The sequence below is a fragment of the Drosophila tropicalis genome, unplaced genomic scaffold, assembly GCF_018151085.1.
Source record: "Drosophila tropicalis isolate 14030-0801.00 unplaced genomic scaffold, ASM1815108v1 contig_845, whole genome shotgun sequence".
Lineage (NCBI taxonomy): Eukaryota > Metazoa > Arthropoda > Insecta > Diptera > Drosophilidae > Drosophila > Drosophila tropicalis.
In genome coordinates, this window is record NW_027173338.1 from 11,620,663 (window position 1) to 11,643,537 (window position 22,875).

Sequence of the window (22,875 nt, forward strand, 5' to 3'; positions counted from 1 at the left end):
TTTATAGTTATCGGTGTTTCAGATATTTGAAATATGTTGACAACCCTGACGGTAAACATTTGACAACGTTGCTTGCTTTTTTCACATATTTCTTTTATTTATTTGCCGCTATGGTCCAAAAATACTAAATTTTTTGATATACAAAGATATCAGCATAACCAAAATACGAGAACCCAGTAACGCGAAAGACCATTGCCCCAAATGAGTGGGGGCAAAGTACCAGGAAAAAGCGTTGCCGGCGGTGACAACAATAATACAAATAATCATACGGCTAAAATCAAAGAGGAGACCAAACTGGATGACTTGGTGGAATATGTAACGCTTTATAAGCGTATACCCACACCTTTGAGCGGTGTTATATTGCCATTTGTGCCGCTATATGGCATAGCCTTTTATCTATGGATCTATGTGTATGGAGCAGGAGCGGCAGCTGGGGCAACAACTGCAGCCCTTATTGGCGAGAAGCAAGAAAATCAAACGGTGGCCGAGGACTTCACATGGAATGACGTGGGCTTTATAGCCGTTGTGGCCATTGCCTTTCTACATATATTGACGTTGCTCTTTTGCTATTGGAATGTTCACGTGTTGGCCTTTCTCACCTGCCGACGGTGCTTAAAACCGGGCTTAGATGTGCTGGCCAAGGTGGTGCCCACAGCAAATAATGGCAATTCAAAGATTGTGCCCATGCAGTATGAGAAGAATCTGAAGCAATTTTACATGCTCTTTCAAAAGACCAAATATGTGTGGCACGAGGAACATCAAACATTTCAGGCTATCGAATTCCCAGTTAATGAGGAGCTAAGTCAATATGTTAATTCACGTGGGCTAGAAACGGAAGATGCACTTAAGCATGCCCGTGTCACTTATGGCAATAACGAAATGCAGATGGTTGTGCCCGAGTTCCATGAACTTTTTGTGGAACGCGCGACGGCTCCGTTTTTCGTATTCCAAGTGTTTAGCGTGGGCTTATGGTGTATGGATGACTATTGGTATTACTCCCTGTTCACCCTCTTTATGCTGATAGCCTTTGAGTGCACCATTGTGAAGCAACAGTTGAGGAATATGTCGGAGATCCGTAAAATGGGCAATAAACCGTACTTGATATACGTTCTGAGACAGAATAAATGGCGACACATTGAATCCAATGAGCTTGTGCCTGGTGATATAGTATCCATTACCCGTTCCCAAAATGATAATCTAGTACCTTGCGATGTGGTGATCCTAAGGGGTTCCTGCATCGTAGATGAATCTATGCTGACAGGAGAGTCGGTGCCACAAATGAAAGAATCTTTGGAATCCCTGGACGACTTAAACACCAGGCTGGACGTGGAGGGCGAGGGTAAACTCTTTGTACTCTTTGGTGGCACCAAAGTTGTTCAGCATACGGCCCCCACAAAGGAATCCATGCGGGCTCCCGACGGTGGTTGTATTGGTTACGTAGTACGTACTGGTTTCAACACTTCGCAGGGTAAACTTCTGAGGACAATTTTGTTTGGCGCCAATCGGGCCACGGAGAATAATGTGGAAACATTTGCCTTTATCGCTTTCCTGATGGTCTTTGCTGTGGCCGCAGCTTCATATGTTTGGGTCAAGGGCAGCGAGGATCCGGAACGTAATCGCTATAAATTATTCTTGGAATGTGCATTAATATTGACTGCCATCATTCCACCGGATCTACCCATTGAGTTGACTTTGGCTGTGAACACTTCGCTAATACAATTGACCAAATTATTTGTGTTTTGTACGGAACCTTTTCGAATTCCCTTTGCTGGCAAAGTGCAAATCTGTTGCTTCGATAAGACTGGCACTCTGACCACGGATAATCTCATGGTCGAGGGCATTGCCGGCTTAACGCCAAACAGTACATGTCAACCCATTGACGATGCTCCACCGCAGTCTATTCAGGTGTTGGCCTGTTGTCATTCTTTGGCCCTACTCGACGATGGTCTTGTGGGTGATCCCCTAGAGAAGGCCACATTGGCTGCTGTTGATTGGCATCTGACCAAAACGGACAGTGTTATTCCGAAGCGGACTCAAATGAAACCGTTGAAAATTGTTCAACGTTATCATTTCTCATCGGCTCTAAAACGTATGTCGGTTTTGGCTAGCCATTTGATTCCGTATTCCAATGATATCAACTATATTGGAGCCGTGAAAGGTGCTCCGGAAGTTATACAAAAGATGTTGACAACTGTCCCAGAAGATTACGAGAAGGTGAAAGAAAACATGAATGAAAGTTTTTAACTTTAACTTAAATCTTTATTTTAAATTTTCTTTAGGTTTATTTGGAATATGCTCGTCGTGGTGCTCGTGTTTTGGCCTTGGGAATCAAGGAGTTCGGTTCTTTGGGATCCCAAAGAATACGTGAACTGAAGCGTGACGAAGTCGAATGCGGCTTGACCTTTGCCGGTTTCGTAATCATTTCATGTCCCATGAAACCGGATTCAAAATCGGTGATCAAAGAACTTATACAATCCTCCCACAAGGTGGTTATGATCACTGGCGACAATCCACTTACGGCATGTCACGTGGCCAAAGAGTTGCGCTTCACACGTAAAAAGTTGCTTATTTTGACTCCACCCTCCACCGAGGAGCAGCCGTGGTCCTGGGTGTCTATCGACGGCGATCAGAAGCATCCATTGGATACCTCGGGACGTGATAAAAGCATATCTTTACTGCTAGCTACTCATGATTTGTGCATCACTGGCGATGGTCTACTGCAATTGAAACTGAATCACCCTCAATATATGCTTAAGATTCTACCCCATATCACAGTTTGTGCCCGTTTTGCTCCCAAGCAGAAGGAGTATGTAATAACCACTCTGAAGCAATTGGGCTACTGCACTCTCATGTGCGGCGATGGTACCAATGATGTGGGAGCCCTTAAGCATGCTAATGTGGGGGTATCATTGCTGACAAGTGCTCCGGTTAAACGCAAGCGAACTGACGAGGAGTTGCAACAGATTAATGCAGCTGCCAATGCAGCGGCAGCGGCTGCCCAGGCCCAAGCCAATCAGCAATTGTCGCCGCGTGAACGAGCCCTCAGACGTCGTCAGGAGCATATCAATCAGACACAGGCGCGTCTGCAGAGCACTTTGCGTGATATGGAAGAGCAGACAATGGTTAAATTGGGCGATGCTTCTATTGCAGCTCCATTTACCAGCAAATCTTCGTCGATTATGTGCGGTAAGACTCTGAATTGAAGCTCTGATCTATCCCTTTTTATATTATTATTGATCGATTCTCTTTCAGTGAATCATATCATCAAGCAGGGGCGCTGTACTCTAGTCACCACATTGCAAATGTTTAAAATCCTGGCACTGAATGCCCTAATTCAAGCCTATTGTCAATCAGTACTCTATATTGATGGTGTGAAATTCAGCGATACTCAAGCTACCATGCAGGGCATCTTTATAGCTGCCTGTTTCCTATTCATCACCAGATCAAAGGTTTGACTTCAATCGCAATCACAAAACGAAATGGATTTTTTAATTTTTCATACTTTTTTCAGCCATTGAAAACATTGTCTAAAGTTGCACCACTGCCAAATATATTCAATTTTTATACCATCTCTACTATACTAACGCAATTCGCCATTCACTTTGGTACATTGTATTACTTGACCAGTGAAGCCAGCAAACTGGCTCCACCCAGGTGAGTTTACCTTTGTTCCAAAACCTAAGAGCCCCTCACTCTATTCTTTATACTTTTGTAGAGTGGGAAAAGTGAAATTATATATTGACATGGATGCCGAAGAAAAGACCAAGTATGATCCAAATATTGTTAGCAGTACGGTCTATATTATTTGCATATCACTGCAAGTAGCCACCATTGCAGTTAACTATAAGGTAAGAAAACATTTGATATATCTAATCACGACTTCTTTGTTTATGCAATTTAAATCTATTTCTTCTAGGGTCATCCTTTCATGGAGAGTTTGCGTTCCAACCGCATGCTTATGTACGCCATCGGAGCTTCAATCGCTTTGGTCTTACTCTTAACCACTGGCCTGGCTCCGGAACTTACTGAATTCTTTGAGATCATCGATTTTCCCACAGATGTTTGTATTATTAAACGCTTTAGGATGTACAAATATGTCACTAATGTTAACTTTTCATATCTTGTTCTTTTCTAGTTTCGTAAAACTTTGCTCACTGTGTTGATATTGGATATATTGGGGGCATTTGCCCTGGATCGCATTTGCTCATTCCTATTCGGAGAGACTCGTCGTAAATCTAAAGTGCTTAATTGTTAGCATCGTTTAGTAATTTATTTAGATCAACCAACTATACCTTACGTTCCACTGAAGTCTATATGCAATTGTATTTTTGTTTACCACTCGAAAGAAAACATTTTATTTCTTCCTTTTTGTTGGGTAGAAATGAGAAACGATTCTTTTGTATGATTTTGTTTATTTTTAATAAGGAAAGTTTGTGCGTTTTGTGTTCTTTATCTTGGTAAAAACCTTTTGTTCTTTTATAAATTCTCTATGGATCTAGAAAAATTTTAATAATTTGTAATGCTAAATAAATACAGAGAGAAAATGAATTGAGAGATAATAAAACTTTATATATATATGTATGTATATATATTTATTATATATTATACGTATTCATGTTGATTGCCCATGTTCTATCATATCATCTAGTTTGGAGTCCTCCAATTGCTTGAATTGTATTAGTATAACCAAGTATGTGGTCACTGCCGAAAAGATCTATAGCAGATATCGTAAATAACTTATTTCACAATGTGTTTATGCAAATGTTATACTGGATTACCTTGAACAATGTCGAGTTATCAATGGCAAAGAAGCCATAGGCCGTAAATTGTACTTCCTGCTTAATGCTCTTTGTTAAGAATTTATCAATCTGGCACAGAATAAACATGTATAATTTTTATTAACTCAGCTAAAACTTAAATCTCTTACAATATTTTGATTCTCCTTGGTTTTGCCATATATTCTAGCCAGTATTTGTGATGTAATGTTTGCCTAGAATGAAAACAATTAACTTAAGAGATCCAACTTAGATTTAATGTGCACTCTCACCTCCCTTGTGGTTGAGCCACAACTGCGCGACAGAAGCGCCAATAACGAGGTGTGCAAACACAACCAGGCAAAACACCATTGTAATATATTCGATGATATCATGCCCTTGGCCGTGATCTGTACGAAGAGATTATAGCAATTTGTGGTCACTGTGTAGAAGGAGTAGCCCAAAAAGCACACTAATATCAGACTACAGCACTCGTTGATATCCTTGTAAATTCTCAGCAGTCTATTGTGCATGCGATATATGAATAATGAATCTTCGGAGAATTGTTCCATGTACTGATGATGACCCTTCTTTTTTTCTTCTTCTCCTGTTGGATGTACGTATAACCATTGAGCAATTTATTGATAAACTGAAAGCGAATGCAAACGAAACGCAGCAGGGCCGAAGCGAAGACTATATAGGTGGCAGTCAGACCGTTTTGTATCGCATAAAATGCCAATAGGATGTATGAAGTGGGTGTAATTACTCCATTTACAGCATAAATTTTGAGTACTATAATATAGGCCTGACTGACGGCAATGCCAACAAGAAATTTTACAGAGAAACCGCAATCTTGCGATAAACTTGCACCATACTGACGACGAATTTCCTCATCCAGCTGCAGAATCTCGTTCATAATCCTTAGAATATTCTTTGCATTTCTCGAACAGGCAAATACGGTCAGAGTATAGGTCAATATGCAGAGAAGCAACTCTATCCATTGATTAACATTGTCAGTTTCTCGATACGAATAGAACAACTGAGCCGAATTCGGAGTGAATAAACTATAGATATTGAAGACAGTCAAAGCATGAACCACTCCGCGAATGAAGAACGAATAAAACTCATTGGATTTGGTTGGTGGTCCCACTTCATACATGGATATCTGTTCGTAAATGGGCAGCAGACCGGTTGCCTTTAATACCGAAAGTATCATTTGTATATCAGCAAACACAACATTCTCCTGACGCTTCGGTGGCTCGGATCGTCTGAGAGGATCCTGACCACGACGCGCATTACGCCCAAAAGCATCATTCACCACCGGAGGATTGTGATACGGCGAGACACGACGCGGCCGGGACTTATGCGGAACAGTTGCGGGCATTTCAATTACCCAAGTGTTTGGGGACATTGCCAACCAGACACTGACTAGGCTAACTAACTAGACTGCCAGCACTGGCAGCCAAAACAAGGCTCGTTATCAGATCCTGATGCATATTTGAAACGATTGTCATTCATGGTCGATGTCCATTAAGAAATTAATTTTTCCACAAGTTCAATGAAATGAAAATTGATTTTCATTTCCTACACAATATACTCCTATAACTAAGAAAAATTGCAAAATCCATTGATAAAATATCATCATGGCATGATGTAAAAAACCCGTACAAACTGCGTACTCAAGAAAGTTACTAGTTCAAAGCCAAAACCTATTACTAGCTTATAGTTTCGAATCCTTTTCGACACTGAAGCTTAAAATACAAAAGATGACCTTTATCTATCTACTTTATGTATACATATATACATATGTAGTACTGCCGTAGCCCTGGTTTGAGTGCAATTACCTTATCTATGTACATAAGGTAAGGTGATTCGAATTTGGCTTTTACCTATAAACAGTTGAAATTAATTGAAGCATTGCTTTGTTCTTACCTCGAATAATGTCAAAGTTAATAACTATAACTGATCTAAACGATGATTGTTTGGTGTGAGTAAACTAACTAAACGAAAGCACCTTCAATTTTTAAGTTTCATTTTGACTAGTGAGATAGTTGAATATTTGGACCTTGCGGATCAATTGAGCCTTTGGCAAACAACTGAGATACAAAGCCGATTAAGTTCCATAATTTGTCTCACTTGGCAAAGAGTTTCGGCTCATAGTTTGAACTATGCGACATTCGAGACATGTGAGGAAATTTTAGATGAATTCGTGGAATGCATTGAAGACACCGTTAACGTGCTAGAATTGATAGATATACCAATAAGAATATTGGAACAATGGATAACAAAGTACAATCTAAGTCAAGTGCAATCGTTGGCATGTGCCTTATCCGAAGAAGATAGAGAAAATGATTCGGAATATATATATAAATTGCAACAACTTTTTCCTTTAGTCAGCTGCTTGCAGCTTAGAGGTAATATCAGCGGCCATGGAATTGCGAATTGGAAACATTTGATTCAATTGGATATTGCTCAATGTGAATATATTCCAAAAGAAGAATTTCAAAGCATTTGTGACCAATTAAAAATAAAACAAATTCGTGTAGGCAAAATAAACAGTGAACAAGTAGAAGAACTGATTAAACTAGCTGAATTGGATGAACTTGAATTTGGAAATTTACCAAAAGAGTCCTTAAGGACTCTGGTCCGTTTGCCCAAATTAACGAAATTGGGCTTTGGAGAGAATATTGCATATTATGCTTTGGGAAGCACAATAGCAGTCCTTGGTCGGGATATTGTGGGTATAACGTTTCATAACTCAATTGCTGCAAATTCTGTCTTTCAATTAATTTGGCTGAAAACTGCTATAAAGAAACTTACGCTTATAAATGAGTACAACTGGCATGATTTGGACAAAACTAGAATTATCTACGATTTACCTTTCATTGAGCAGCTACATGTAGTACAAACACCCATCTGGGATACAGCGCAAGAACTGTGGGACATGATAGCCACCTGTCCACGACTTGCAGTCCTTTATATATCGGGACAGAATACGGATAAATGGTTCTTCACTTGGGATCGCGAGCTTATGCAATCGAGATCGGCCTTTATCTTTATATTTCCATCATCTCGAACCCAATAAGGAATTGGTAAGAAAGCCATAAATACTCAAACATTATTAATAGTTACATGAGGATATTTTTTTTTTATCAGATCCGTCATTATTTCCAGCATGCAAATTTGAAACTGTCCTTCGACGCTGTGGAAATCGAATACATAAGAAATAAATATACTAAAGTCGAGTTTTTGCCGCAAGAAATTTCCAAATTACGATAAAGATCCAAAAATTTATTCTCAGATTTTAATTAACTCCATAAGCTTGAGGCGTAAATAAAATAAATAGTCATTAGTTGTGGGAAAGACCATCAGAAACACCATGTAATTGCTATATTATTACATTTAAGTCATGATATATTATCCTTGTCACACCTACAACACCTTTTACTCCACCCACCCCAAAAAAAAAAGGAAAATTGGCAGAGAGGCAAAGTCTATGTATACCCTCATATAGCATGCACACATCTACATACATATATATTTATAAATATATACATATATGTACATATATATGTATAATAGAGCACATATACCTGCTGAGTCTCACACAATTTTCCACCCTTAATGAGGGATTGCAATTCGATGCGCCGCAGCAAAAAGTTTAATACCCTTTTGAAAGGAAATTCAAGCATTTAATCTTACTTGATCCTTAATCTGATTGTCAGTTAGAAATTTCAATTCTTAAGAACCTAAGACTAGATAAGAGAAATTCAAGTTTTAGCTTTCAAATAGTTCAAAAATTTGGGATGAAGTCGAAAACGATTCAAATTTCACTGTTTGAAAGTTCTTGATATTGGAGTAAGCTTCAAAAAAGGATTACGCCTTTGAATGAAATGGTTACTGCCAGACAAAATGATCCGTATTTGGCTTAGATCGGATTAGTTCTAGTTAATAGTAAGTACTAAAAATTAACTTAACTAAGGATCAACATTTTTTATTCAATTTTCCGTTTTAAGATTTAATTGTAAATATAAGATTACATGAAATATTTTTAGAATTTCTTAAAAGGAAAAGTTTTGTATAATCTAATTTATGGATTATTTAATACGTCTGACTTCTTCTTTTCGTGGGAAGTTTTATATTTGTATATGTTTTGGTCAGTTTTCGATTTCTAGACCGATTTCATTTCCCATATGAGAGTGTGACAAAAGGCGGTTTGATAAAATCTGGTGACTCCCTTCGTTTTGTTGTCCATTCCTTGGAGCATGTTTTTTTTTCTTCTGTTTAGTTTGGGGGAGGGAAACGACGACTGGTAAACTGGCACGCTGTTGCTTTTATAGTCACCGTCGGAGAGACTATTGATGTTGTTTTTGTTGTTGTTGTCGTCGTGGTTGTCGTCTGTGACGTCAGGACAAGGCCGCTGGGTCAGCGTCGTTTAGCCCAACGGGCAACAGATACAGACACATACCGCGTTTGGGGCGGCTCTTATCAGCATCATTGAATCGGAACAACACACGGCAGAGCACACCTCAGAAAGTGGTCGTTGTAGTCGGTAACTAAATACGGAAATAAAAACAAAATAAAACCCGTAAAGAAGCCGTGAAATTTGTGTTACTAATTGAAAATATGTTGCTTCTGTTAATGGTGACACAATTGTGGCTGTTGAGTGTGGTTAATCTAAGCCAGGTTAACGCCCATTATACCAGCGGGGATGTTGTTTATCACACATTGCCGCACTTTTGGACAGGCGTCGGCTTTTGTCCAGCTGGTGAGATTAGCCACAAAGGCATCTCTGCCTCCCTGGAATCGCCTGCCGTACAGATGAATTTACGTCAAATTGCCGCCTTGCCTGTTGGTGCAGTCACTCACATGCGTATCCATTGGCTATTGGAGCTGGTGCAGTTTCTGGAATACGATCCCAATGGGCTACCTCGCTATAATTTCGAGAAATTTGATAATTTTGTGGACTTCCTACACGATGAACTGAATATGTCGCCGGTATTGGAATTTATGGCCAATCCTGGTGATGTGTTTACGGCCAATCCGGAAAGGAATTCATTTCTATGGGAGCATTTTGTGAAGTCAACCCTGAAGCAACAGATAGGTAAGTTTGAGTCATGAATTGAGTCAACTGTAATCCTCTAATGCAATTTCAAAAAGCTCGACATGGCTCTGCCCGACTGACAAATTGGCGCTACGAGACTTGGAATGAACCTGATTTGCTTGGCTACAACAAAATCAACTTCACCACCCGTCATTATTTGGAGTATGTGCAGGCCGTGCGTCGTGGTTTGAGCAAGGCTGGCTATGGCAGCCGCCGTAAGGTTCATCAACAACCTATGTATAGAGCTCTACGTGGTCCTGCTGGCCTCTTCAAGGCTCATAATCGTCATCCGCGCTGCTGGCAATTGTTGGAGATGTGTAATCAGGATTTAGTTCAGTGTCCCATCGATATACTCACATATCATCGCAAAGGTCTTACTGGAACCGCTGAGGACATATTGAATGGATCCCTGGCATTGTTGTCACAGATCTATGAGGATTACCCCAAGTTAGAGGAACTCCCCGTGGCCAATGAGTAAGATTAAAATCAGAGAATCAAAAGCGTGGAGTGTTCATTCTTTTTCACATTTCAGTGAGGCGGATCCTATAGCAGATTGGAGGCTGCCGCATGATTTCCAAGCAGATGTTCGTTATGGCATCACTCTCATATCAACAGTGATGCAACATTGGCATGCCAAATTGGCTAATGGTCCGTTAGCTCAATTGGAGTCCATTAGCCATGACAATGCCTTTCTTAGTTATTATCCCCATGAATTTACTCAAAGGTAATCTATGGAAACAAAACTTTGACTTATTAACTCACCAAACTCTTTCCAGGACACTTTTGGCCCACTTTCGCATGAATGAAACGCATCCACCTCATTCCCAGTTCATACAAAAGCCCGTTTATGCGGCCCTCGGCATGTTGGCCAAATTGGGCACTCGAGCCAGTGACATGGAATTGGTGAATATGGATACCAAGCATAGTGTACAAGTTTTGCGCAGTATTTCTGGTGGCGTTGGTGGCCAGGGTCAATATGTGGCCACCATTTTTCTTAGTCCCGAGGAAGCTGGACCTCAGTTTACTGTCTATCATCACAAATACACCCTGAACATGTCCATAGCCAATGAGTCAGCATTTATTACAGAGCTGTTAGTGCCTCAGTCCACAGATCCATACTACGTGTGGCAACAATCCGGCAGTCCAGCGTATCCCAATGCCAGTTTGCGAGAAGCCATGCGTCGTGTACAGACTCCGAGATTATTTAAGACTGGACCCATTTGGCAATACAATAGTGAACTGGTGGTAAACTCTGCCAGTATACCACTGCCATGGGCCATGCTGTTGCGTGTGTGCTCGGCCTCGTGGCCCAAATTGAAGAGGCCACAACAATTGGCCATTGGTGAGGTAACCAAAGGTGAGGTCTTCATTAGTTGGAATGAGCATCCAAAGTCCACACAATGCCTAAAGAGCTACGAGGTATGGTTTAAGGAGAGGAATAGCATGGGCGCGGTCACAGGAATCGATTGGTTATTAATATCTGAGGGTTGGCATTTGCCATATCCATCTTTTCAGTATGCCCCCGGGACCAATGGCAGCGTAAATGGTATGTTCACATTTCAGATTACATAGTGAAGTAATATATTTGTTGGGCAATCTTATTAGCACTATTAAAATATAATTACAATCTTTATTTTTCTCCCAATTTGTAGGCTTCTATAAAGTACGCGGCGTTGATGTCTTTAATGTGACCAGTCCCTATTCCCAAATCGTTGAATATCTAGAGTTATAATCTACAACAAAATCAAAAACAATTTATACGTACAACATGCAACATATTAAACATATTTAGATGAAACATAATCAGGCTTAGGCCAGGCGCAATTTGATTCTATTTCCACTACTATCCCACCCTACACTCCTCTCCTCTCTTCGAGCTATATCTCTTGGAATGGAACTGACTTTACATACAAAACAAGAACAAAAATAATAAAGGGCACAAATCTTATTGGGACAAGCGCCTTTAGCCTTAACAAATATGCCACAATTATCTCATTTATACACATAAATATTAGTATATATATATAGTACATAATTATAATCTGTGTTGTGTTCGTAATACATTAAAATATATAAACAAAAGCTAAATAGAATTCATTTTTATACAATTAGTCCGAGACGAAAGCGTTGCATTGTGATAACATCAAATATTAAATAATGATTTATCAATTTCTTATGGCCCTACTAAAAGCAAGTGCACAAGAAGATGAGAAGGAATATAGTAAAATGGTCCAACAACTTAGTAAGTTAATCATACTCATTAAATCGTTTCCTGCTTTCTGCACTTCAATTTGGCAATAGAGCTATACGAAAAGGAAAAATCATTCACTTGTAAATTTTTGCTTAAAGCAAAGGCCACAAAGAGTTCTTCCATATGGATTCAAGATTAGCCCTCAGCATCTAGCACTAGCCACTTCTCATTAATGTGCTCAATTTGCTTGGTCAAAATGGGATTCCGAACACGAACTTTGACCTCCAGTTTGCCACCAACTTGCTTTCGACCATCCATTAGCTAAAATATTCATAATTTTTAGTCATATTTAACGTTAATACTAGAGTAACACTCACATCGTAGGTATCATGTATATCGCACTTGGTCTCCAGCGGTTGCAGCTTCACATTCACCGTTCCAATCAATGTGTCCGACCTGAGGAATCCTCTGAAACAACATATGGGCAATTTACGACTTAGTCCACAACAATCAATACTGCAGCTGTTAATGACATTTCGAGCATTTGGCAATTTGAGAGCGAGATTTGAGAGCGTTTAAATATGGGCATTTTTTTCGTTTGTTTGTTGAGGGCGTAAAAATGTTTGAGAAATAAAATGTTTGCAATTTATTAAAATCAATTTCACATGAAAACCAATGAATGGAGAAGTTAATGCGAGCGTTAAACGTGCTGAGAGCTGATCAATAAACATGCTAAATATAAAATCACAAACAAAATTGCGTCAACTGAAAAACTACAAAGGCTTTTACACGAAAGATAGACATAAGGAAAGCAACAAAACAAATTTTTTTTGGATTGACTCTTAAATTACAATTTTCAATGTTACAAAATTATACGAAACTCAAATAATAAAACTGTCTTTAAATAGAATATGAACTATATATGTAATAAGTAAAGTTAAAAAATTTCTTTGGAATCATAGTGTAGCTATTTCCAAACTATTTTAAATCTATTTCTAATGCATAACTGTTGTGTTTCAATATTAAAAGCTCCTTTTTATTTTCCTCTTTTAGTAAACCGTTTTAATTGCTTTTATTATAAAGTTGACAGTACGTGTTTAGTTCAACATTCTCATGAAAAACTTGTTAGTTCGAATTCAACAATAATGATCTTTGACTTGATGCATCAGCATATGAACCATTTTATCCAAACAGCCGATTGAATTGCCTTGAACTGATCACCAAACTAAAATTTGCACTAGAATGTAGTATGGGAATTAAGACGACACCGTTGCCCACTTCTTGGGTTAATCGTTAAATATTTATGCATGAAAAGCAACAAAAATTAGTAAATGCAACACAAAATAAAAGATCGAAATGTTACATAGAAATTTTTAACTTGGAATTTGCAAACTTACCCCCTAGAATAGATTTCAAATTTAACACCATGCCTTTTGAAGATGCGCTGAAATTGGCGATTGCTACGTTGTATATCAACCTTGAAGCGTTCATCATAGTCGGGACTGTCAGTGTCCTTGATCACATTGGTCTTTGTTTTGAAAGATTCATCCTAATAAAGAAAAAAAAATACTCTTAAATCAAGGAAATCGTCGTGGTAAGTGTAGAAACTAACATTCAATAGTGGAAACTCCACGCGCACATAAGTATCCACATCCTTTGGATTCTGGACACTGTAATTAATGCCTCTGACCACAACAATTTCCAATTCGTTGTCAGTTAAATCTGTATTACAATGGACTATATTGAAGTTCCTTTTCTCATAGTGAAATTTGGGCAATGGTTGATTCTTTCGTTTGGAATAGCGAACCAGATCCAAATCTTTTTGTACTGTCAAGGCAAGATTTTCAAATCGGTTCATTCCAGCTACATCGCCCATGGCCTTGTGATGGTCTCGTGTATTTTTGCACATCATCAATTGCTTGGCCAGTTGCTCCTCCATGCGTACACCAATCTCGCATATATCATCCATATTGGGATCGCATTCCTCAGCCGACACTATGGCAAATGAGGCTTCTAGATTATCACGCTGGGATGGGGGAACAGGTAACTAAAATAAAGGAAATTCATCATTGTATTGAGCAACTAATTTTTTGTCCCACATTTACTCACTGTGCTGAGATCAACTGGTAGTCCACTACTTGCCGCATTGAGTAGCGAGTCGAATCCTTTGAAAATTTTCAGATATTCCTTAGCCTGATCGATTTCGCCCGCTTTTTTGGCCGCTATGGCAGCTACTTTGAATTCCTTTTGGCGTTCCAATAAAAGTTTCATTTGTTGTTCGGCCAGATTACTCTTCTGATGATTTCCCGAAGTGCGTGTGGTCAACTCCTGGGGTTGAGATGGCGGCGATGTAGGTGCTTTCCGTGGCACAGATGGCGTAGGTGCGGGCGACGCATCTGCCGAAGTGCTTGCCGTTGCCGGTGGCGAGTTAGCCGGCGAAGGAGATGCAGCTACAGCTCCTCCTTCTGCTTCAGAGGGCAGCGGTCCAAAACCTGGCGGCACTGGCAACTCATCAAAGGCCACTGGTTTGCCAGCTTTATGGAGCTTGATTGCATCTTCATATTGCTTGACGATGCGTCCAAATCGCCTTGCTTTGCTGGTATTGTTCTCGGCCTTGGCAGATGCCTCGACAGATTGATACTTTTCCAGACGCTGCTGTAAGGCTTCTAATACAGTTGTGGCAGCAGCTGGTGGAACAGTAGCAGCAGCAGGAGCAGGAGCTGGCATCGCAGCTGGTGCTGGAGTGGGCTCTGTACTGTTTTCTGTATTTGCTACTTCTGCTCCCTCTTTCAACTTGTTTAGGAATTCAAGAAACTCATTGGGAGGCGGTGGCATATCACTTAGATCAACTTCCTGACCATCCTGACACATTTTTATTACTACATCAAACTGTTTGACCACTTTTAGAAACTGCAAAGCAGTTGCTGTGTCACCAGCACGCTTAGATTGCAGGGCCGCAGCTTTATATTCACTTTGTCGGGTTAGCATTTGAGTTACTAGAGGATTGGGCGGAGTCGCGGGACTTGTGGCAGTTTCTGGGGGAGTTGCCGGTGTTGGGGGCGCTGGAGCAACTCGTGTAGGCTGTTTGGGCTCTTCTGGTTGTGCTGTCTCTTCAACGGGCGGCGCAGGTGTTACTCCTCCAATTGGTTTCACACTCACTTCTGGAGGAATGTCATCCACATTGATTGACTTGCCAGCTGAAGCCTGCTTGAGCAAATCCTGCAAGGTTTTCAGACCTCTACCAAATCGACGCGCCTTGCCTGAATCTCCTGCTGCTTTGGCATTGGCCTCTGCCTGTTTGTACATTTCTAAGCGCTGCTTTATTACACTCATGGTATCCACTGTAGAGGTAGGTAAATATGTCTGCACAGGTTCCTCTGCAGCAGCGGCGGAGGCGGGGGCCGCTTGCTCCTCTTCCTCTATTTCTACTCCTGTAATGCCACTGAGCTCACCCAATAAATCTGTGTCGTTTTCCAGGCCGTCATCGTCATCTTCATCGCTGACGTCATCACGCAAACTGTCTGCAATCATTTTATCTAAATCTGAGGTAGGCAATAGTTTAGGCTTTGGTTTTGTCCTGGGAGCTCCTCCTCCTGCTCCCCGTGTAATTGCAGCCAGCTCTGCCTCAAGATCACTATCGCCACCGTCATCATCATTTTGGCCATAGCCCACACTGGGATCAAAGTCGTCGGGTATTTCCGTTAAGCCAAACTGTAAGTAGGATGGAATCAAGCAACATTATTAAACCAAGTAGATGACTCATAATCAAAAAATAGATTAAAACCAAAGTCAGTTTTCGGTTTCTTTATTCACCTGGGACAAATCATGTTGTCTTCGCTTGGCTGGCTCTGGCTTTTTTCTCGAAAACATTGTTTACTTAATTGTGGCTTTGCAAATCGAAAATTATAACTAGAATTTCTTTATTCAAATTGCGTTTCAGCTGACAATATAAACAATATAAAACGGAAAACTGTCGCACTGTCTAACCAGTGATGGCATTATATCTAGCTCAAAAAAAAAAGGCTAGAGTCCTTAACGGTACTAACATATAAGTGATTGGTGAGGCATGGTCCATAAAACTTAAACAAAAATATTAAAGGTTTGTTTGATAATTAGTTTAAGACCAGATAAGATAATAAATAACTATATTGAAAAATTGTTTATTTTTATTTTAATCTTTGCACATTTTTTTACAGCTGGGCAACCGATACACATACCTATCGAGTGACAGTTCTCTCACATTGCCTATCGAAAGCCAGCAAAACAGTTTGCGAAAAAGAGTAATAAAATAAAATAAAAGTTCTATTGATTGAAATTTAGGGTCAAGTAAAGGCAGCTAACACATAAGTTGGTGATTAACAAGTGACCAATGCATGGTTTTAATTCGGCCAACTAAACAAAAGACTGTCGGGGGCTCTGCAAAGCTAAGCAAAGTTAAGAAATTGGTCCCCTCCATCGTTTAAGGTGGGAGTTATTTTTGCCTACTTTTTTCCACTTCCAATCCATTCCGCCTACTTCGCCAACATTGAGACAAAACACACAGAGAGAGAGATAGATAGACCGAGAGAGAGACGAGGAGCAGCAGCTTTGTTTGATTAAGCGTTTTTGGTGGAAATAAACAAATCTGAAGATCAGCCCAGAATAAACCGCGAGTAACGTGAGTGTAGTGGAAAAGTGTGTGCGTCTGTGTGGGGGGACTGACGGGGTGTGGCTAGGTAAAAGAAGAGCAATCACTCTAAACAGCAACAAGTCGCAGTCATCCAGTCATCGTTGGAAATGGACGTTACGCTAACCGAACTGGAGACACGTTTCTACAGTGAACTCTTTCAAATCTGCGATGTGGAAAAAACGGGCAGCAAAGTGCCCATGCTAAAGGCCACAGAACTCTTTCGTTCCGCTGATATTGCCAATGAAGCGGTCATTGAGGTAGGTCCAATTGGAATTTCTTGAATTTTGTTGGCAGCATTTCATCTTCTTCCGTTTGCTTTTAGATCACTGGCCTTGCTGGAGTACCCTCGACTGCCTTGCATATTTCACGCACTCAATTCTATTCATGTCTTAAACTAATAGCTGCACATCAGGCTGCCATGCCATTACGGCAAGAGTTGATAGTGGCCACTGTTCCCCTGCCCTTGCCTCATTTTAGCTGGAAAGATAGTGCAACGGCTCCGGTGGTGCCGGAGAACGGTTTACCGCCACCACCGCCAACAGATCGCAGAAATTCACTGCGTCGTAACAGTCAACAGCAGCAGCACCAGCAATTGGAACAACAGCAGGATGCCTCCGATGTGCCAAGCACAGATTCAGAGGTGGAGCAAAATGAATCCCTTGACGAACAGGCCGGTCAGGGGCACAGCGGTGAGGGCAGCAGTGGGGGCGGTCTAGTTACTAGTAGCAGTCGAGAGAATCTAAGGGTTTGTGCCCCACTTGGGAATCTTATTTGAATTAAAGTAACTTCCCGTTTTGTTTATAGCGTCGACGTGGAACTGGTTCACCGGAGGCATGGAGCACAAATAGCGATAGTCCAACGCCAACGAATAGCGTGGCGGAACGTCCGTGGGCCCAGGATGCTCTGTGGCAAGGCCTTTTGGGTGATGAACATCGTCAGTTGCTGGGCACCGAAGAGGAATCCTCGGATCGGCATAGCAGCGATGATGAGGACAATGAGAATGAATTGATCACTCTCTATCAGATCACTCCCGAACAGCGGGAGTACTACAATAAACAGTTCAAAGCTGTACAGCGTGATCCACATGGTTTGCTCTCGGGTCAGGCGGCGCGGTAAGTCTCAATCTACATTTGATTTGATATCGCAAGAATCCGTAATATATTTTGTTTTCTGTGTAGGATCTTCTTTGAAAAGAGCCGTATTCCCGTTGAGGAGCTGCGTCACATTTGGCAGCTTTGCGATGTGACCCGTGATGGCGCGTTAAGTCTATCGGAATTCACAGCTGCCATGCATCTGGTTGTGTTGCGTCGCAATAATATTCCACTACCAACCAGTTTGCCGCATTGTCTGCATCCGAATGTTCTCAAAGCCGGTGGCATACCCGCAACTGGTGGAGTCGTCGATAATGGATCAGCCAGCACAGTAACCTCGTCAATAACGTTACCTCTTGAGCCGCCAGAGGCTGATCTACTGCATTTGAATGACGATGATGAAGACGATCATACGGACAATACCATTATCGTTGGTAACCTTAGTGGGAGCAGTACATCAAAACCTCGACCCATTGTGGCGAATGAAAAGAATATCATGAATCTGAGTAACATTTCAACATCGTCCCAGGCCAGTAATACGTCTAGGCGTGGTGATCAAGTGGTGACCACCACGTCACCCATCAAGAATCGCAGTATTTCTAACTCTCCCAATTTGGATAAAAGTGGAGGTGGTGGTGCAGCAGCAGCAGCGACCGCTGCCGCCGATTCAAGCAGCCAGTGGACAAAATTTAGTGAATCTCCCACAACAACGACAGCTAATGCTTCAGGTGCTCCAGTAGCAGCCGGCGCTGTCGTTTCTTCTGCTGCTGCTTCAGCTGTGTCTAGTCCTGGCCTAAAGCCTGCTCTATTCGATATGAAACGTACGGCCCAGGATGTGGGCTCGAATCCACAAATATTACACCCTGTACCGTTGCGTGTTACTCCCATAGGATCAGCCGTAGCATCCTCGTCATCATCATCAACAGACAACCCACAGAATTCTAACGAAGTGGAAGGAGTGGTTGTCCTCCGTGAGGAGAGTCCAAAAGCCATCATTACAACAGCAGCTGCAGCAACGAGTCATCGGGATAGCAGCGATCTGCGCGCCATACAACGTCCTCAGGCCAAAAAGCTGCCAGCCAAGAATAGTGCTTTACCTCCGCCCCCTCAACGTGAACCGAGCATTGGATCTAGCAGCTTAAATGAATCGCTACCATCGCAAGCATCAGTTCAATCGGCAGAACCCTTACCAATGCCCTCCACATCCACGGCCTCAGTCTATGCAACGACAGCAGTTATGGCGAAAAAGGAACCACCTCCATTGCCACCACCCCGTCCACATCGTCATGCACGAAGCAGTAGTTTGGATTTAAATAAGTTTAAAATGGGCACAGCTGGTGCCCAGCAGTCGGAGGTAAGTCCCCTTATCATTATAAGATATTTATTTGTTTTAAATCTTTTTCCTACAACTGAATAATTTTGTCCTAAAATAATGTGGAAAAAGTCTTGCAGAGATATTCAAAAATCAAAAACTTCAGTGAAAAGGGCACAGAGATCTAGAAACCTAATCAGTTTTATTTATTTTGGTAAATCACTACGAAAATTTTTGATATCTCAATGCAAAGTATGACCTTTTTAGTGCTTTCTATTCGTTGTATATGTATCTCTGCAGGACTACCATTTGCATCCTTTATAATATGTTGCCTCTTTTCTAATAGTTCCTTGAACTTAAAGGGTTGTTGATTGTTCGACCAACAATCTTGGCTCTTTAAGATATACGCAAACCAAATTTCCATATAATATATATATATATCAATTTTTTTCGGCAACGTACGTACATGTAATATATATCCACAAAACAACCATATATATACAAATCGAATATACATTAAATATCCCCTCACCTCACCCACTTGCTCATTTGTTTGCTCGCTCGCCTTCTTTTTGTTAAGATAACCGCTCAAGCCAGCTTCGATATGCAAACCTCAACCGGTTTTGCCGATTTCACGCATTTTGCCGAGGAAGGGAATGTTGTAAGTGTAAAATTGTACAAACAAGCAAAAAATATTTATACCAATTGGCTCCAAAATCCACATTTTTCCAAGTGTGTTCAGTATCCAAATTCCAAATATATTTAGGCATGAATGTTGAAAATAAATTGATGTCGACATTAACTTTGCATTTAATCAACATCATTTTTCTAGTTGGACAGTGGGACATCTTCTTCAGCAGCCGAGCAACAACAACATTCATTGCCATCGGCACCAAATGGTAATGCAGTGGTGCCACCCACACGGATAACACTCCAACAGCAGGCTACCCAGCAACGTGTGTCGGCTTTCGAGGTCTATCGGAAGCCCTGCCAGACTCCACGTAGCTCTCAGTCGCCTCCGCAACAACCGCCGCCTCCAGCACCAACGTCAGCTTTAGCTGCATCAATTGTTGCCTCCTCTCAGCTGCCCAGTGCAGAGCAGTTTGAGAAGCGGGTGACAGCCATCACCGATTCCTTGCGTCATGTGTCCTTTAAGCAGAATCAAGCCAGCACCACGGAGTTGCTGCAAAGGCTGCGCGAACAAAACAATTCGCTGCTCCATCTATGTAATGATCTCAGTGACGAGCTGCTCAGTGTTCAGACGCGCAAAGAGGAGATGCGTCTGAAGCTAGAGAGCAGCTTGAATCCAGATGGACCGACCGCAATAATGCGAACGGGTTCATCAATATCAGCCCCAGTGACTGCGAATGTCACGGGCGGTTCCTCCGGCTCAGCTGGCGGAGCTTATACGAATACAAATGCTTAAAAGCAGAAGGCCCTCATTTATTTGTTTTGGAAGTTTTGTTTTTTTTTTTTTATTATTTTTTTCCCTATTTTATTTGTTGTTTCTGCACAAGTTACTGATGAGGAGAATACATTTACACTGGCTTGTTTTTCGTGGGAGTGACGACGATGCTCCAAAAAAAGACTATAACGAAGTATTCTTGAAGAGATTTCAATTCGTGTTTAATGATTTTCTCGCGCCATTTTATTGCGTAACAAAGACAAAAAAGGAGCATAAACTTTTATAACCCTTTTTCAAAAGGATATTGGCAATTCATTTTTATTTAAATTGATTAGCCAAATCATGAGGCGTAGGTAGTTTTTCTCAAAAAAAAAATTATAAATGTTTAATGTTGTATGCTTTATGTGTCCATGTCTTTATTTGTATGACATCTAGGAAAAGACTACGCTATGAACTCGATTACATCTTTAGCATTGCGATAGAATAAAATTGTAAGTTCCAAAATCTAAAAACCATTTAAGAAGACAGTTGATTATTATTAATTTTTAAGTTAAGCATAAGGTTTCCTCTAATTGTTTAAATCTCTGCTTAACATATACATTTGTGTTTTTGTTTCTTATGGAATTTTCTTAACATAAATTCAAGCCAGATAATATTCTACGGATTAAAGAAATTCAGTTAATAGCAAATGAGCTTATAAGAATGAAGTTTTCAAAATATTAATTAATTCAATTCCATTTTTGCAACAAGAAAGCGAGGAAAAACCAAAATGATATAACTTATGTGTGTAGTGCAACTAGTTTTAATCGTCTCCCACTTCTGTAAAGCCATGCCCAGTGTGAATGGTAGTGAATTCAAGAGTCAAAATCATCTGCAAAAATTATTATGAAAGCTGCGTTTATTTGTTGTATTTTCTGCACGCTAATTCATCATATTATAATTTGCTAATTTGATAAGTAGGTTAGTTATATCTCAAGAAAAATGTAACAACAAATTGCAACCAATCATGCGAGAACAGCAACAATAATTGTCGCCTCTATATACTACACATATATATATATATATTTATGCAGATCGTTTTATGTATACCTTCATCTAATTGTTATAACACAAACTAAAAACAAGACAACGGCGGAAAACAAAACAAACAAAATAAACATTAGCTTCTCCCTTTCCCCTAACCCCACCCCTATTAAACTTAGTATGGAATCGCAACTGCCACAAAGTGGTAAACAAAACTCCCTACTGCAAACATCCGACCCCAATCTTTAGCAAGCTGTAAACACACGCATTTCTTAAGAAATTACTACAAAATGCTATTTATTAAACTATAATTTTACATGTTCGTATTTGTATATTCCCCAAAATTTTCAAATCTCCTTCTCATTCATTCCGGCAATGAAAATGTAAAACAAAAACATATGTATGACTAAAAAAACGAGAGAATGCCAGGCTTAAATATTTAAGTATTACAAAAATGAAAAACTTTTTAAAAAGAAACAAATATGAATGTGAAAGTTCGTAAAATTTCATTTCCTCTGAAAGCTTAGCTTAAGTTTTTTTGTCTACAAAGAAAAAACGGAAAAATCCAATATGAAAACTATTTTCTACACATCTTGATATTATTGTACATTAAACATAAATAGAAAACTTAAAAAGAAAAAAACAGGTAACAAAATTTGATTTAACCGGACCACTTATATGAATATATTACTTTATGTGTATATGCTAACTTCGAATTTATCAGATATACCCGGCATATATGCATGTACATATATACATTTGAGTCCACATTCTTTTTGCATTACTTAAAAAAACTACTAGACTAACTTTACAAAACGTTTTTCAAATCAAGCAACTCTTTCTCTCCCGAAATTGTTAAACATTTTTCAAAGATTTATTATGTAAAACAAAACAGAACCACAACAGAAAACACCCACAAAACGGAGATGAAGAAAGAATAATGGAAGAAAGAAACAAAGAGAAATGCAAGTAAGTCAAAAGTGATATTGAAAACACTATGTAAGCATATTTTTTACGTTTACCAGCGTAATTAATGTGTATTGTTTTGAAGGATATACATCTATATATATATATATTAAAAATCAATAAAATAAATGTATTAAGTTGATGTTAAAATGCAATAAAATGTGCTATATGAGCAAAACGAATTACAAGTTTCAATCATTTCCCGACTTCATAAAGTGTGGATTACTTACAATAGTTTACAGAAGCATCAAAACTTTGCTGTATTCTGATGTTTTTAAAGAGTACTTTCCAAATGTTTAATTATATCAAAAAAAAAAAAAAGTTTTTGAGTATATTATTACTTTAACAATGGTGAGTAGG

General features: G+C 40.0%; 5 protein-coding genes and 1 long non-coding RNA gene across 9 annotated transcripts; 4 read left to right on the forward strand and 2 right to left on the reverse strand.

Annotated features, from left to right (window-relative positions):
• The first annotated feature begins 32 nt into the window (after positions 1–32).
• Positions 33–4,600, forward strand: LOC137580404 (endoplasmic reticulum transmembrane helix translocase). Its single transcript, XM_068294426.1, has 7 exons — positions 33–2,214; positions 2,280–3,186; positions 3,253–3,449; positions 3,512–3,654; positions 3,716–3,848; positions 3,917–4,060; positions 4,136–4,600. Exons 1-7 carry the CDS (start codon positions 202–204, stop codon positions 4,253–4,255), a joined length of 3,657 nt encoding a protein of 1,218 aa, XP_068150527.1. The 5' UTR covers positions 33–201; the 3' UTR covers positions 4,256–4,600.
• A 12-nt stretch (positions 4,601–4,612) lies between these two features.
• On the reverse strand, positions 4,613–6,165 carry Gr32a (Gustatory receptor 32a). The gene is given in 5 exon segments (XM_068295008.1): positions 4,613–4,714; positions 4,779–4,868; positions 4,928–4,990; positions 5,048–5,340; positions 5,343–6,165. Coding segments are annotated over 5 exon segments (1,371 nt in total).
• Positions 6,166–6,695: 530 nt separating this feature from the next.
• LOC137581344 (uncharacterized) lies at positions 6,696–8,134 on the forward strand. Its single transcript, XR_011033119.1, has 3 exons — positions 6,696–6,741; positions 6,798–7,846; positions 7,911–8,134. It is a non-coding gene; the product is annotated as an uncharacterized lncRNA (long non-coding RNA).
• Positions 8,135–9,152: 1,018 nt separating this feature from the next.
• Idua (alpha-L-iduronidase) lies at positions 9,153–11,940 on the forward strand. The gene is made up of 5 exons (XM_068295843.1): positions 9,153–9,858; positions 9,915–10,332; positions 10,391–10,582; positions 10,635–11,404; positions 11,511–11,940. Exons 1-5 carry the CDS (start codon positions 9,381–9,383, stop codon positions 11,588–11,590), a joined length of 1,938 nt encoding a protein of 645 aa, XP_068151944.1. The 5' UTR covers positions 9,153–9,380; the 3' UTR covers positions 11,591–11,940.
• Positions 11,416–16,049, reverse strand: l(2)gd1 (lethal (2) giant discs 1). 3 transcript variants are annotated; one of them, XM_068295840.1, is made up of 6 exons: positions 15,863–16,049; positions 14,159–15,760; positions 13,662–14,096; positions 13,447–13,598; positions 12,427–12,571; positions 11,416–12,370 (listed from the first exon to the last, which is right to left on the reverse strand). In XM_068295840.1, the coding sequence occupies exons 1-6, from the start codon at positions 15,917–15,919 to the stop codon at positions 12,245–12,247; spliced, it is 2,517 nt and encodes an 838-aa protein (XP_068151941.1). In that variant the 5' UTR covers positions 15,920–16,049; the 3' UTR covers positions 11,416–12,244. The 3 variants fall into 3 exon arrangements, with proteins under 3 accessions (XP_068151941.1, XP_068151942.1, XP_068151943.1); XM_068295841.1 differs by having other exon boundaries at positions 12,427–12,517; positions 15,863–16,048; XM_068295842.1 differs by lacking the exons at positions 11,416–12,370; positions 12,427–12,571 and adding an exon at positions 13,083–13,286.
• A 225-nt stretch (positions 16,050–16,274) lies between these two features.
• On the forward strand, positions 16,275–22,697 carry Reps (RALBP1 associated Eps domain containing). Of its 2 annotated transcripts, XM_068295838.1 has the most exons (6): positions 16,275–16,975; positions 17,041–17,463; positions 17,523–17,830; positions 17,897–19,163; positions 19,702–19,782; positions 19,954–22,697. In XM_068295838.1, the coding sequence occupies exons 1-6, from the start codon at positions 16,826–16,828 to the stop codon at positions 20,545–20,547; spliced, it is 2,823 nt and encodes a 940-aa protein (XP_068151939.1). In that variant the 5' UTR covers positions 16,275–16,825; the 3' UTR covers positions 20,548–22,697. The 2 variants fall into 2 exon arrangements, with proteins under 2 accessions (XP_068151939.1, XP_068151940.1); XM_068295839.1 differs by lacking the exon at positions 19,702–19,782 and having other exon boundaries at positions 16,277–16,975.
• The last annotated feature ends 178 nt before the right edge of the window (positions 22,698–22,875 follow it).

Coding starts and splice junctions, on each gene's coding strand:
- LOC137580404 (XM_068294426.1), top strand. CDS start 202: ATGAGTGGGGGCAAAGTACCAGGAAAAAGCGTTGCCGGCGGTGACAAC. Junction 3,450..3,511: donor TATTCATCACCAGATCAAAG/GTTTGACTTCAA, acceptor TACTTTTTTCAG/CCATTGAAAACATTGTCTAA. Junction 4,061..4,135: donor TCATCGATTTTCCCACAGAT/GTTTGTATTATT, acceptor GTTCTTTTCTAG/TTTCGTAAAACTTTGCTCAC.
- Reps (XM_068295838.1), top strand. CDS start 16,826: ATGGACGTTACGCTAACCGAACTGGAGACACGTTTCTACAGTGAACTC. Junction 17,464..17,522: donor GCAGTCGAGAGAATCTAAGG/GTTTGTGCCCCA, acceptor TTTTGTTTATAG/CGTCGACGTGGAACTGGTTC. Junction 19,164..19,701: donor CTGGTGCCCAGCAGTCGGAG/GTAAGTCCCCTT, acceptor CTTTTTGTTAAG/ATAACCGCTCAAGCCAGCTT.
- Idua (XM_068295843.1), top strand. CDS start 9,381: ATGTTGCTTCTGTTAATGGTGACACAATTGTGGCTGTTGAGTGTGGTT. Junction 9,859..9,914: donor AACCCTGAAGCAACAGATAG/GTAAGTTTGAGT, acceptor AATTTCAAAAAG/CTCGACATGGCTCTGCCCGA. Junction 10,583..10,634: donor CCCCATGAATTTACTCAAAG/GTAATCTATGGA, acceptor AACTCTTTCCAG/GACACTTTTGGCCCACTTTC.